The sequence below is a fragment of the Mus musculus genome, chromosome 5 (genome assembly GCF_000001635.26).
Source record: "Mus musculus strain C57BL/6J chromosome 5, GRCm38.p6 C57BL/6J".
Taxonomy (NCBI): Eukaryota; Metazoa; Chordata; class Mammalia; order Rodentia; family Muridae; genus Mus; species Mus musculus.
In genome coordinates, this window is record NC_000071.6 from 53,853,891 (window position 1) to 53,867,586 (window position 13,696).

Below are 13,696 nucleotides of genomic sequence, written 5' to 3' on the forward strand. Positions count from 1 at the left end.
TTCTCAGTCATCCAGCATTTTTTTGTTGTTGTTGTTTTGTTGCTAATATTTTATTACTTGTCTGAAGTTTAGCTAGTTCAATTAGTCCCTGAGATTGCTATATAATTATATTTATGGGATTGTTGACTGTTTTGAATAATTGGACCCAGTAAAATTTGTCTTTATGTTTAAAGTTTTATTCAATGCAATTTCATTATGGAACTATCTGATACTAAAATTAGTATTTTAATGATTTCTCTTATTAAGATACTTATTAATTTTCTAGTAGACTAGGGAAAGCATTGATTAATTGATAATAAAAAGCATTACAGATACAATTGCAAATAATTTATTGTTGGGCATAGCAATTAAAGTAAAATTATGTTAGCATTTATAATTCATGAGTAATGCAGATGAAAAATTTTAATGTATATTACCTATAGAAATAATTTCTGTGATTGGTTTTATTTCAGTTTTTAATGTCAGCATACATATGAACAAACATTTTTAACAAGCTGAAATAAATATTAATAGTGTAAACTCACGCAACTTTTTCTTAAGCAGTATTCTTTCAGATGTCATCAGGCCGTGTTTCTCTCTGCTTTGTGTAAGAGATATAACGGTCTTAGGGCAGCACAGTTAAATGCACCTTATCAACAGTCCTTCTACACTGCAGAGCTGTCCGCCTCTGACAGGAGCGGCCGTCTTCTTTGGCTACACTTGTATCACAGATGACCACCGAGGGAGGAAAAGACACTGTCCTGTCCAGCTTGGAACAGCTGGTTTCACATGGGCAAGGCACTGAATAATGGGTGCTATAGCTGCTGGGCCTTCAGATCACATACATTAGCATATTAATGGAGAGAAAAAAAAAAAAACTAACAGTAAGTGCCATATGGCCTTGATAAAATCCAAAAGCCATTCCAACTCGAATCTTGCCATCAACGTACTGATGATGAATAAGTCCTATGGGCGAGCTGAGTAAGAGCTGCACAGCACTTCTAACCCTCTCTCATTATACAAGGCTGCAGTATTACCACTGTTATGAAGCATCATTTGTAAGGCTGCAGCCAATGTTGTAAGATAGGGAAATGACCTGGGTAGGATTGGAGAAAGAAGACACACAGTTATGCTCCCTAGAAACGATTATGATTATGTTAAATACCTAGAAAATGAAAGCGTTACTATAATTAAAGTATTTTAGTAAGATGTTATATAAAATATTTTAAAATCAGCTTTTATTCATATTATCAATAAGAACTTGAAATGCAAAAGTGGAAAACACCTAGTTTATAATAGCAGAAACATGAAAAATTCAATGTCAAGAAACCAGGGAAGCCACAGAGCTCACATGAGGAAAATGAACACAAAAGACCAAGTAAACAAAACCCGACCCTCAGAAAGTCTGCTGGGCCCCGTTTGGAGCTTAGTGTATGTATCCATTTCCCCTTGTATCAACCTACAAAGGTGGTGTTATCATTTTTCTGAAGTCCACAGAAGGTTGTGAGTTTGTCTTACACTACTAAGATCTCTATTATGTTCTTGGATGGGATGCTGAGCCACCATAAAACATCACCTTTTCTGAACCAAGTATTTAGGACAAGCTCTTTAACTAGGTGTAGTTATCTTCAGGTTTTTACGGATGTTAAGAATAACCAAACCGTTATTAAATAAAACAGGGTGCTGAATTAATAAGTAGCTCTTATGCTACAATTTTACTTCAGTGGAGAAGGCTGATGCTGATAATTCTCTCTTACCCTCGCAGAAAATAGTAAGACCTTTTGATACAATAATAAGGAATAATAAGTTCCAGGAGCCTTACAGATATTTCAGTGAAAAATCAGCAGTTTTTTCAAAAGTGTATAAGCACATATAGTATGGAAGCCTTTCCTAATGAAGAAAAGGCACAGCCATAAAGAATGTTTAAAGAGTTGTTAGCATTTACCATAAAATTCAAGCAACATGTTATGTTGAAGGAAAATGTTTGCAACACAATGATGAGAGGGTAATTCTCCTTCATGAAGAGTCTGACAGGTTATACAGAGAAAGAGAGCCTGATGCACAGGCCGATAATACTGTGAAGGAGGGGTCTGCTGTGGCAATTCAAGTGGCTAGGAAACACAAGCCCAAATGAACACAACAGCCAGCTGTTGTTCTCACCTGGGTCCGAGTTCACAGAGGTAAATAAAGGTGCAGATAAAATAGCACCTTATTCTGCTGGGGAAACTTGAACTGCTTTTGTTCTTGAAGAGTAGTCAGGCAGTCTGTATCCTGACGTAAGGTGTGTACAGTTTTTGCCCTACAGCTCTGCTTTGCACAGTTATTCTGCAGACAGATAGCATAGTGTGGGTGGGGATTTATTCCAGCGTTGTGCATAGGGACAAACTGCTGAGAAACAGCCTGAGTCTCCATTTTATAGTGACATAATTTTAGAACTGTGATATTCAAGACTTAGAGGAGTCTAGCTGTCCTGATCTGAAAGCCTTCTCCCGAAGACCAGCTCTCGTAGCATTCAAAGGAGCTGCCCAAGCTGCCACGGGGGAAGCCCTGGGTAGGCTTGCCCAGCTACGAGAGTGTCCAGCTGGAGCTACAACTATGACTGGTCTGTGGCTTTGGACAGCGACTTCGTTTTCTCCTTGGGCCTAAGCTTCTCAAATGTGAGTGAAGATAGTTCTTTCTCACTGACCTATTTCATTGTTGAAGAAATCATAAGGTGCACCTACTTCATATTATGTTCCTGATTATAATCAGTTGAGCAAAATTGATTGAATACCCACTAGGTACCAGTGATGAAAATGGGCATATTACTGAACACCTACTATTATTTAGCTACAACATAGTAATGGATGCATAAATTATGAATAAAACCAAGACCCTACCTCTTAATGGCTATAATTTTATTATTGTCTATTGTTTATTAAGGTTTGTGGCTGACCTTATAAACATTAAACCTTTGTACATTTTACTTTTAAATTTAGGATATCCTGTATTATGAGCAGCTTAAGACCAATGTGATCCAGCACGACCTTTTGGTGGACAGTCTCATTTATAAAGTAAGTAAAAGTGTCCATGCTTCCCCATCTCATTAATGGCTGTTAAAACGGAGAGTCTTCTCTCTGCAGGGTTTGAACTGTGGGCCAAAGTACACATGAAGCCTGCAAAGCAATTTGAGTGGCTGTGTATGGCAGTGCATATCTGTGATGCCTCTACCCTAAAGGCAGAGGAAGGGGAACCAGGACTTCAAGGTCTTGTGTGGCTCCACAGTGAGTTTGAGACCAGCCTGGGCCTTGTGAGGAGGCTCTGTCTCAAAAAATGGGGATGGGAGGAGGAAGCAGGACATCCCAGAATGACCATGATACCTGTAGCCGAGGCTGGCTCCCCAAGCCTGGGGTCTGCACGCAGCACATCATTGTCTTCTTTCCTAGGGAGTTATTCTTGTGCTCCTTCCCCAGTGCCTCCATGGTTTCATGACGCTAAAATACAGTGGCCATCTTAAATTCAAGTCTTTCACATGAAGAAAATGGAAAATGAACCAAAATTAAACTATGAGTATAGAATTTTATTCTTCTTTGTCTCCTAATTCCTTGTCTTAGTTGAATATTTCTTTGTAATAAAACTTTTAAATATTTTAAATTATGTATATGTGTCTTCATGTGGGAGTGTGTATGCACGAGTACAAGCACCCCTGAAGCTAGAGTTACCGGTAGTGTGAGCTGCCTGAAGTGAGGAAACCTGGGTCTTCTGCAAGACATTGAGCCATCTCTCCAGACACATTAACAAACTTGTGTTTTCTTTCACTTCTACATATGTGGCCAAGTATATCTCAAGTTTTATGGTAGGGATACATTGAGTAGTTGGTGCCAAAAGCTAGACTGTAGACAAAAATATTCCCCTGACCCTGGGATGATTGTAGCTCAAGGAAGGTGTGGGAAGCAGCATTAACTAAACTCTTAGATTCTTATGTTGCATCACGTTCTCCTTACTTCCCAACAATTAGCCTTGTGTCTCTACCCTCTAGTTCTGTGGTTCACTCTGGTCTGCCCATTATGCCAATGTGTGCCATTCTTCATTATCACACTCCTAAGGAAAAAGCTTAATTAATCCCTAACAATGGTAAATGGCAACGAGCAAGATTATATTGGATGACGATTAGCTTTGGTGCTCCACGTGCCTCTGTAATACATAATTTATAACGTTTACTTCCAAGAACCAGTTTTGGCTCAGAATATCACCTTTACTGAGAATGTACCACCTTTACCTTCACCATGGAACCTCTAAGTCAAATGGATGACTTTCCCTTTCCTTCTCTGTGCGCTGCAGTTTCAAGTTTTCTCCAGAGCTATGCATGACTTGAGAGCTCTCAATCCTTTGATTGCTGTTTGATTCAGCTGCTGAGTTGAATGTTCTAGACTGTTTCAGCTCTACAGTCATGCATAGTTACAGTCTGTCACTGTGATCTTCCCATGTTTTTACTGCATATAGGTTCTTGTCATTGATGTGGTAGACCTATTCTTTTTTAAAGAGTATGTATGTATGTATGTATGTATGTATGTATGTATGTATGTATGTTTTGTCTGCATGTACATCTGCACACCAGAAGGGGGCAGCAATGGATCCCATGAGGCTACAGTCAGTACTGAGAGTTGAACTCAGGATCTCTGGAAGAGCAGCCAATGCTCTTTAACCACTGAACCACCTCTCCAGCCGATATGGTAGACTTCTTGAAGACAAAAATCATCCTCATTTTCTTAGTTTGTGTTTTGATTTTATTGAACTCAATCCTGATGAACTAATCAGCGCTGTTGAATTGATTAAATGATGGATTCAAAAGTATCATCATACTTTGGGTGTAGAGGTTTTTCATACAGGGTGCAGTGCCTCATTTTAAGTATATACCTGGAGGCTTTTGATGAGTTTTCTGAGTATTGTCTCAGCATCTGATGCTGTCAGAAGCATTTACCATAGCTTTGGAGCAGGCAGCAATCTCCCTAGTTACAGACGTGGAGGCTCAGCTTTCCGTTGTTGCAGTGACATAGTATTTGAGATACTGACATTTAAGACGGAGTGCTTTTCTTTTCTGTATATTTCAGAAGTCTCAGGTCATGGCTATGGCCTGTTCCGTTTGGCAAGCCAATACCTCAAGGTAGGAGTCAAGGTAGAGAGCAAAGCCACTTGCCTCATGGCTGGGTACAAAGAAAAGGATAGAAAGGTGCCAGGGCCCAAGTCCCCTTCAGAGTCACCTCTCAGACACAGGACTTCTCTCACTGGGTGCTAGAACTTCTAGCAGTTCTCAAGAGCCTATGAAGTGGAAAAGTGTCAGGGGTCACTTATCAAAGCATAGAGACCTAGATTTGGAGTTACTAGCCAAGGTTATCCAGCTAGAAGTAGCGTAACTAAATTTTCACAGTCAGCATGTTCACCTAACTCACCATGAAAGCTGTTCGGCCTCAGGCTAGGGAGAATGGAATGTTTGTTTCATTCTGTGAGCTTTTGCTGGTTTGTTTTTGGAGATGTCACCTATGTAGCAATGCATTGCATTGTATCACAGAGAACTGCAATTAGTTTCTGCTGATCTTACCATTTGAATTTTTCACAATATGTGTGTTGGACTTTAGGAGTCGGGTCCTGTGGTGAAGTAAAGTGTATATAAAGTAAGGCACAGAAGCTAAGAGAGCCCAAGTCTCATTGGGAGAGTAGAATTTTTTAAGTAGTCTCTGATCAGGAACTGCACATAGAAGTGTCTAGAGAAAAGACCAATATTCTACCCAGGGGATGTCATGAACAGCCCTGAAGGATGAAGGCAGGACATCACAGTTATTAGCCTCTCAGGAGCAGATGGTGATTTTCAGGTAACCAATGTCAAACATAGAAGAGGTAGCTGATATTTTGAAGAAATGGCTAAGTATGTTAGCTGTGAACAGTAAAGTTGATGTATAATCTAGAGAGAGAGACGGAGGGAGGGAGGGAGGGAGAGATGCTTGCTGCTTGGGTTGTGATCTTGTTTGTTTCTCTTTTTCACCTTTAACACATCTAAGAGGTTAACTGAAATAAATCACAGTTACTAATGAAAGCTAAAGAAATTAGAAATCAAATACACATATTTTTTTGCCAAGTAAATACGTAATGGGAATAGAATCTCACTAGAAAATGTCTATAACATTACATAAAATTTAGAATTCATTGCAATATTATTTCCAAACATTATATTTATTCTTTAGAGTTACAAGCAGATTCATTTGAGTAATTCTCAGTGCTTTGTACCTTTTAATTATAGGATGTGAAGCTGACAGCAAGCAATGATGATTACTATTTTGTATTTGAAGATTATTTATATCAGGTAAGTTTTTTTGTATTTTAGTATCTTTAGGATTTTATTTTATTTATTTTTTATATAGTTAGGTGTTTTTTCTTTTTTAATATTTTTTATTAGGTATTTTCCTCATTTACATTTCCAATGCTATCCCAAAAGTCCCCCATACCCTCCCCCCCACTCCCCTACCCACCCACTCCCACTTTTTGGCCCTGGCGTTCCCCTGTACTGGGGCATATAAAGTTTGCAGGACCAATGGGCCTCTCTTAGCAGTGATGGCCGACTAGGCCTTTAGGATTTTAATATTACTAGGTGACTGGGGTTTCCTGACATCATAGAATTCTAGTTTTTTTTTTCCTCTCTCTTATGATATAGTTTCTGATATAATGGCTCTTCTTCTGAACTGAGTCCTAAGGAAATAGAGAGTAGTAAATACTATACTAATAGAGAGATAATTTGAGTCAAAAAACCTGAAACATCAAAATTTCTCTGCTTATTAACATTTTGATTCTTTCTATGCTGTTTTAATTGCATACACAAAATGATTATAACAGGGCCAGGGAGATGGCACTTGCAGAAAGTGCTTGGCTTGCAAGCTCAGGAATTAGAGTTCATATCTCCAGAACCCACATAAATACTTGGTGGGCTTGTGGTTGGACAGTAATCCCAGTTTTCATAAGGCACAGGCTGGGGATCCCTAGAGCAAACTGGCTAACTAGACTAGCTTGCATTCTACCTCTGGGTTCAGGTGAGAGACCCTGCTCAATGAATAAGGTAAAGAGCAATCAGGGAAGACTCTGAAACCTCCCTTGATCTCTATACACATATGTACACGTACACATGCAAACAAATGTACATGCCCCCACATGCATGAGCACCATACCACGTAAAAAACTGTTATAACACTAAACTAATGAATGTATAAATTACCATGTGTCAGAAAGAGTCAATAATGACATGGCTTAAAGTCTCTGACTATTGTATTTCAGAGTGTAGTTTCCAGAGAATGTAAATTTGACACATTTATCATGTTTTGTGAATGAAGAGAGATTGTCAGCTTTAAAATCTTGTGGTGGGGCTTCCAAGAGCTTGTGAGGTAAAAAATGCACCTCACTTGCTGAACAAAATCAGTGAGCAAGGGTAACTTACACTTTCTACAATTAATCCCAACATAACCCATCGAGTGTATTCACCCCTACACGTATAAGTCACTTATACATAAGAATTCTTCAAGAATCCTACGATTACCACACTATGTAAACTTCAATTCCTTCGATGAGCCTGCAGGGCAGGAGAGGAGGCAGGGCATGAATGTAGAATGCATTTGGAGATGATGGTAGAGTGCTTATGGAAAGCATTCTCATTAGACATGGAGTACTCTAAACATGGCCTTTAGTCTCTACTTCCCAGCTTAATATTTTAGTTCAATTTTTTTCTAGTCATATCTCATGACTACTGTTGCTGCTGTTAGTGATTTATAAATAATATTAAATAAATATGATTATTAAATAATTACTACCAAGTACTTGTGTTCCACAGCCTATAAAATGATTTTTTGATAACTTTTGAATAACTGAAATGCTATCCCACTGAATATCAGATCTGTCTGAGCCCTCCTCCTGGCAAAATCTACTCTAATCTCTGCTGCTGTGCATTTGACTGTTAGAAGTACACCAGACAGCCCTGCTAGCTTTGTCTTTCTGTGACAGGCTTATCCCAATTAGTAGCATCCTCCATGTTCATCTGTACTGTCTCATGCAAGATGTCCTTCTTAAAGACTAAATATTACCCTCTTATATATTAGACACTATTTTCTTTCTGTCTTTTTCTAAACAAGCTTCACTGTGGATCTTTATCCTATTCCAGAAAGAAAGGACAATTACAACACATAGGTTTCTCTTTGAGGAATTACTCAATTAAAATTTTTATATAGACAGTTAATGAAAAGTATCTTTCATGGTGATATTTTAAAGTTATTTTATAATTAGTTTGATTATTTAAAACTTTATAAACAATCTACTTGCAGATGATGTGATTTTATACATAAGACCCCCAAAACTCCACCTACAATCTTGTACAGCTGACAAACACTTTCAGCAAAGTAACAGGGTACAGAATTAACATTCAAAAAGAATCAGTAGCCTATCTAAACAAATGACAAAAAGAAATCAGAGAAATAGTACCTTTCACAATAACCTAAAATAACAACAGCAACAAAACTATGGGCTAACACTAAGCACATAAAAGACTTGCATTATAAAAACTAATGAAAATCGGTGTGCTGATGCCTCCGAAAGCTAAGTTTGATCTACCTCAAGATCTAGCATACCATCCTTAAGCAAATATCCAGAAGACTCTTCATCATAATACAGAGCTAGAACAAGTGTCTGTCCATCCATGTTTATTGCTGCTTTATTCATAATAGCCAGAAATTGGAACCAGCGTAAACATCCACCAACTAATGAAGAGATTATGAAAGTTTGGTACATTTACACAACAGGATAGTGTTTAGCTGTTTTAAAAAATGAAATTAGCAGGTATCTAGGTATATCTAGAAAAAATTATCTGAATTGAGGTGACCCAGGTCCCCAAAAATAAATATGGTTTCTCTCATATGTAGATGTTACCTTTTAAGCCTGTGATGTGTGTGCTACAATCCAGATAACCACAGAGGTTAGGTATCTAGTAATGGGGAAGAGAAGTTCTCCCAAAGAATGGGAAGTAGAGTATGCTATTGAGAGGATCTCTCAAAGAATAGGAAATCGAATATAGTGTCATAGACAAAGTGAAAACTAGAATTGGAGATTAGATAGGAAAGGGGAGGGGAGAGAAGGGTAAAGGAAGGAATATAGGGAAGGGCAACTAACACTAAGGGCCATTTGAAAAACCACAGGAACACCTACAGTGTAGACACTTTCTAAAATATATACATAGATGAACTGTAGTCACCAAATAACAGGGAAGAGAATGCCCTAACTAGACTTCTTATGGCACCAAGTGGAACCTTCAGTGCCAGCTTAGGGTTACATCTTGTTGAGTTGTTAGCCAAAACATCCCTGTAAAAACTAATTTTTATATACACCATATGCATTGAAAACAATATTATACTATTTAAAATTGCATTTTTTCCTCGGGGAAAATTTTATAGATTTTTACTCATACATATGCATTTGTATGTCAATGAAAACAGTAAGATAAGAAAAACATTTCTTTGATTCCATTCCTGTTGGCAGTTTTCTAGCAACACACCTACTCCAAGGACAACTGTTAATGATAATAGAGTAAATTTGGCTATTCTGGTATAGTAAGGGCTCATATTCCTTCCAGGTAATGTGAGTTTATTGAGTTTTGTGACTAGACTATAAAATTAGACCATGTGTGGCATGATGATATCAAGTAGAGAGGGGGAATCTCCAGTGATCTTTAAGGCAGCCTGCCCCTGAGAATCTGTTACTTGCCTCTGTATTTTAGCATGCAGCACAAATTCTGTAGAGAGAATATTTTCAAAAAGAAATCTATTTAACATTTTAATTTTAGTTTTTATTTTTCATGAAATTCTTACAAATATTTAGTGATACTGAGTTTTCAGTTATCTGAGAGTTTTAAAATGTGTTCAGTCAGAAACCATCTCTTATTCAAAAAAATAAATAAATTGGTTGGTTTAACAGAACCATTTAGGTTCCTTTGCTAAATGATATTATCATAAAGTACATAAGTTAACATGTCCAAAGTACATAAAAAGTTCATAGACAATATGCATATGATAAAGGCTGGAGGTTTTACTTTGTGTTCCATGCTTAGTCTTCATCTTATGTATCATGTTCTGAGTAGCAGAGCTGGAAAATCCACTGCATTTCAGTATGTTCTGTCACTGAATGGGGTTTAAGAAAGGTCCCGAGGTAATCAGGTATTTTTCCCTGCATTTTTGTGTTCATACATGATTGTGTGCACATGTGTGCAAGGGTTCCGTGCATATGTGTATTCACACATGATTGGGTGTATATGCATCTGTGTGTGCCTGCATGTGGAAGCTGACCATCATTGATGTCAGAAGTCTTCCTCAGTTGTTACCCTGCTTAATTACTGAGGAAGAATCTCTCATTAGAGCTCAGCCATATGTCTGGTCTAACTTCATTTAGGGACTCCCTAGCTCCACCTTCCAAGTGCTGGTGCTGGAATTACAAGCATGCCACTACACCCACCTGGAATGTTTTATGGGCGTTGAGGATCTGAACTCTCCTCCTCATGATTGCGTAGTAAGCACTTTTCCTATTGGGCCATCTCCCCAGCCTCTTAGGTATCTTTCATTCACATATCCACTTAATCAAACTTCTGAATGTTCTGATATAGATATTGCTGGGTGTTAGCAAAAGATGATATTTACTAAAGTTTATATCTCTGGGAAGATTGGGAGAATTATAAATCTATAGATAAAATTTGCCAAGTATAATAGAGGTTTATGTTCATGTATATGCAAAGCAGTTAACATTTTAGGAATACACATAGTTCAGTAGTGACTGCAGAGAGGAAATGTTCTAAACTATCTAATTCTTTCTTATGGCTGAAGAATTTAATACATGTATATGAGTATACATTCCCATTTCCTCCCTTCAATTCCTCTCTCAGCCCCCCACTTTCCTCTCCCAACTTCATGTGCTCTTTTTTTAGGAAAACAAAAATAAAAGTACCAACAACAAAACATTAAGTCCAGTTATGGCTGCCGGCCTGTGTGTGCACTGATGGTGGACCATGTCCTGTAGCACAGAGAGCCTGTGAGGGGTCACACCCCTGAGGACAACTGACTTCCGCTCCCCACCAGTCATTAGTTGGCAATAGTTCTTCAGCCAGGGGACAGGCGTCATGATCCCCTCCCCTATGTTTACAGGGGTTTTTGTCTAGCTTGATCCTATGCAGGTCTTGAGCACAGCCGCTGTGAGATTATGTGTACAGTTGATCATGCCCCCTTGAATTTCGTTTCCTCTCTTGACCTCTGGGGTACTGTGCTCATGAGCTTCCCTGTGTTTTTCCTGCTGAAATTCTCGTTTGGCTTTTTGGATTTCTCACTGTTCCCTCATCTCCGCTGTGTTTTTCTAGACTGTCTAAACTCTCCCTTCACAAGCATTCACTTTCCTTCTTTCTTCCTCTCCTTCTTTGGACTCTAGATCACACCCAGTGGGCAGTGTGAGGCCAGAGGTTCCCGTGTCTGTTCATGTTAATACCTGTTTTTTCTTTCCTTATTCCACAAACTCATTTATTTCCCTTGCATTGTCCTCAGCTCTGGTGACTATCCCACCTGTTCAGATCTGCCTTTCATCCTTCAGTGAATTTCATGTCAGCTACAGTCTTTCCTACCTCGAGAGTTACCTTTTCATTGTGTTATTGTTGCTTTTCTGAGTGTGTCTCTCCATGGGAGTTTCTACTGTGTTCAAATGTCATTGTTTATTTTCTCCACATATTTCTTTATGTGAGCATCTTTGAGATCATTGTCCTAACACCCAAACCTATTAAATTTACTATCAGATCTTTTCATTTGACATTTTTCTTTGAATGGCCCATACTTCCAAATTTCTTCATATTTATTCTTTATGATTTTTGCTAAAAACTGACATTTGCGCATAATAACTAATTTCTGAAACTTATGTTCTCCTCACCTCTCAGCCCATATATTTTTTTGTCCAAGTAAACCTTTTGCAGACATTCTTGATCTGACTTTATAGTATCAACCCACAGTTTACATCAGTGCCTGGTTCTTATTATGCTTCTTAATAATAGAGATCCCAGTTGTGAGTAATCTCACCAAATACATTTAATTTTTTCTTAGTTTGTGAGTGAGCAGCCCCTTCTGAGTGTATAACCTAGTAGATCTCCAATGAGCCTGCCATCTATTGACAGGTAAGGAAATCAGAGTTAACCGTACTCAGACTAGCGTAGGAGTTGGCAGCTCTCTGCTTGTCTCCCAGGGTTGCACCCCGGGACATACTGTCTAACACACTACCTCTGCCATTCTCACTTTACAGTCCCAGGGTTCTCCTTAGAGAAGTCTCAGATGTCCTGCCTTCTCTGAGGCCGCAGGCAGCAGGGCCTCTATGGGGATATATAAAGCACAGAGCTGCTTCTAAAGTTACTGTGCTACCTCAGCCTGCTAAACTGAGGGGACATTGATATCGACATTTCCTCACGATTTTCCTCTCTGAGGCAACAGTAGATTATTACAGGGTTATATTTGGGTATTTTCTCCTTTCCTTGAATCTGTTTATTGGGTTTGTTTATTATCTGCATTAGCTTGTGACTGCAATGCATTATTGTAATTCTCTGCTTTAAAGTAAATAAATCCTCTCGAGGTTCTAAATCACAGAAATCTGAATGGCTTTGCTTGGCTATATTCACGGTTCACAGGGCTCTGTTACTTTGGGGCTCTGAAGAAGAGCCCATGTAGTTCTCTTGCCCTGCCTCCAGAATGCCCTGCCTCCAGAATGCCCTGCCTCCAGAATGCCCTGCCTCCAGAATGCCCGGCCTCCAGAATGCCCTGCCTCCAGAATATACTTTCATTCCTTGGCCCCCAGTTGGTTCCCTCATTCTCAGCGCCAGCAGATAGTATCGCACTTTGACCTCCTTTCTTCTGTGTCTTATTTATAAAGATCCTTATGATTACATTGGATCCAGACCTATAATCCTGGATAATCTTACCATTTATGGATTGCCAATTTAATGGCATCTATTATAAGATAAAATTTTAAAAGTAATTTTTATATTATAATTAGATCATCTATGCCTTCCCCTTTCCTCTCTCCATACCCTCCTAACAACTTGCTTTCTTTCAAATTCATGGCCCGTTTCTGTATAATTGTTTAACTTTCAAATAAATTTATATATTCCAAAGTACATAAATACAACCTACTCAGTCCATATAATGTTACTTGTATTTATGTTTCCAGAGATGAACATTTGGTATTAGATAAGCAGTTGGTGTGCTCTTCCCTGGGGAAGATATTTCTCCAGCTCTCAGCATCCCTTGGTTGTCTGTATCTAGGGATTGGGACCTCTGGAGTTTACTCCCTTCCATGTTTGCATGTCTCTAAGTCTCTTCATTGTTCAGCTCATGTTTAGGCAATCATGTTGCTAAGATTTCATGGGTATAGCTTTAGACAGTTCTAGGATACACAATTTCACAGCAAACCGTCTGCTATTCTGTTACAATCTTTCTGTCACTCTTCAAAATGATCCCCCAAGCCTTAGGTGCAGGAGTTGCCCAAGAGACTCCCAAAGTATTATCGGCTATTGTTTTTGCTCTTGTGTCCACCTGAAGTAGAAGATCAGTCCCTATTGCTGAAGACACAATTCACTTTAAGATACAGGGCCCAGAGGCCCCTGAGCTGGACCTGACCTGAAAGCCCCCTCCCAGCACTA

At 38.8% G+C, this 13,696-nt stretch overlaps 1 protein-coding gene across 8 annotated transcripts in view; it reads left to right on the forward strand.

Moving 5' to 3' along the window:
* Tbc1d19 (TBC1 domain family, member 19) overlaps nt 1-13,696 on the forward strand; it is a 99,679-nt gene that overhangs the window by 44,348 nt on the left and 41,635 nt on the right. For all 8 annotated transcript variants that reach the window (XR_003955695.1, XR_003955696.1, XR_003955697.1 and 5 more), the window contains 2 exons: nt 2,958-3,032; nt 6,254-6,316. Coding sequence is in view for 5 of the 8 variants with exons in the window: in NM_144517.4 (NP_653100.1) it covers nt 2,958-3,032; nt 6,254-6,316 (138 nt within the window). In the remaining 3 variants the exon portion in view is untranslated. The remainder of the gene's footprint in view (nt 1-2,957; nt 3,033-6,253; nt 6,317-13,696) is intronic.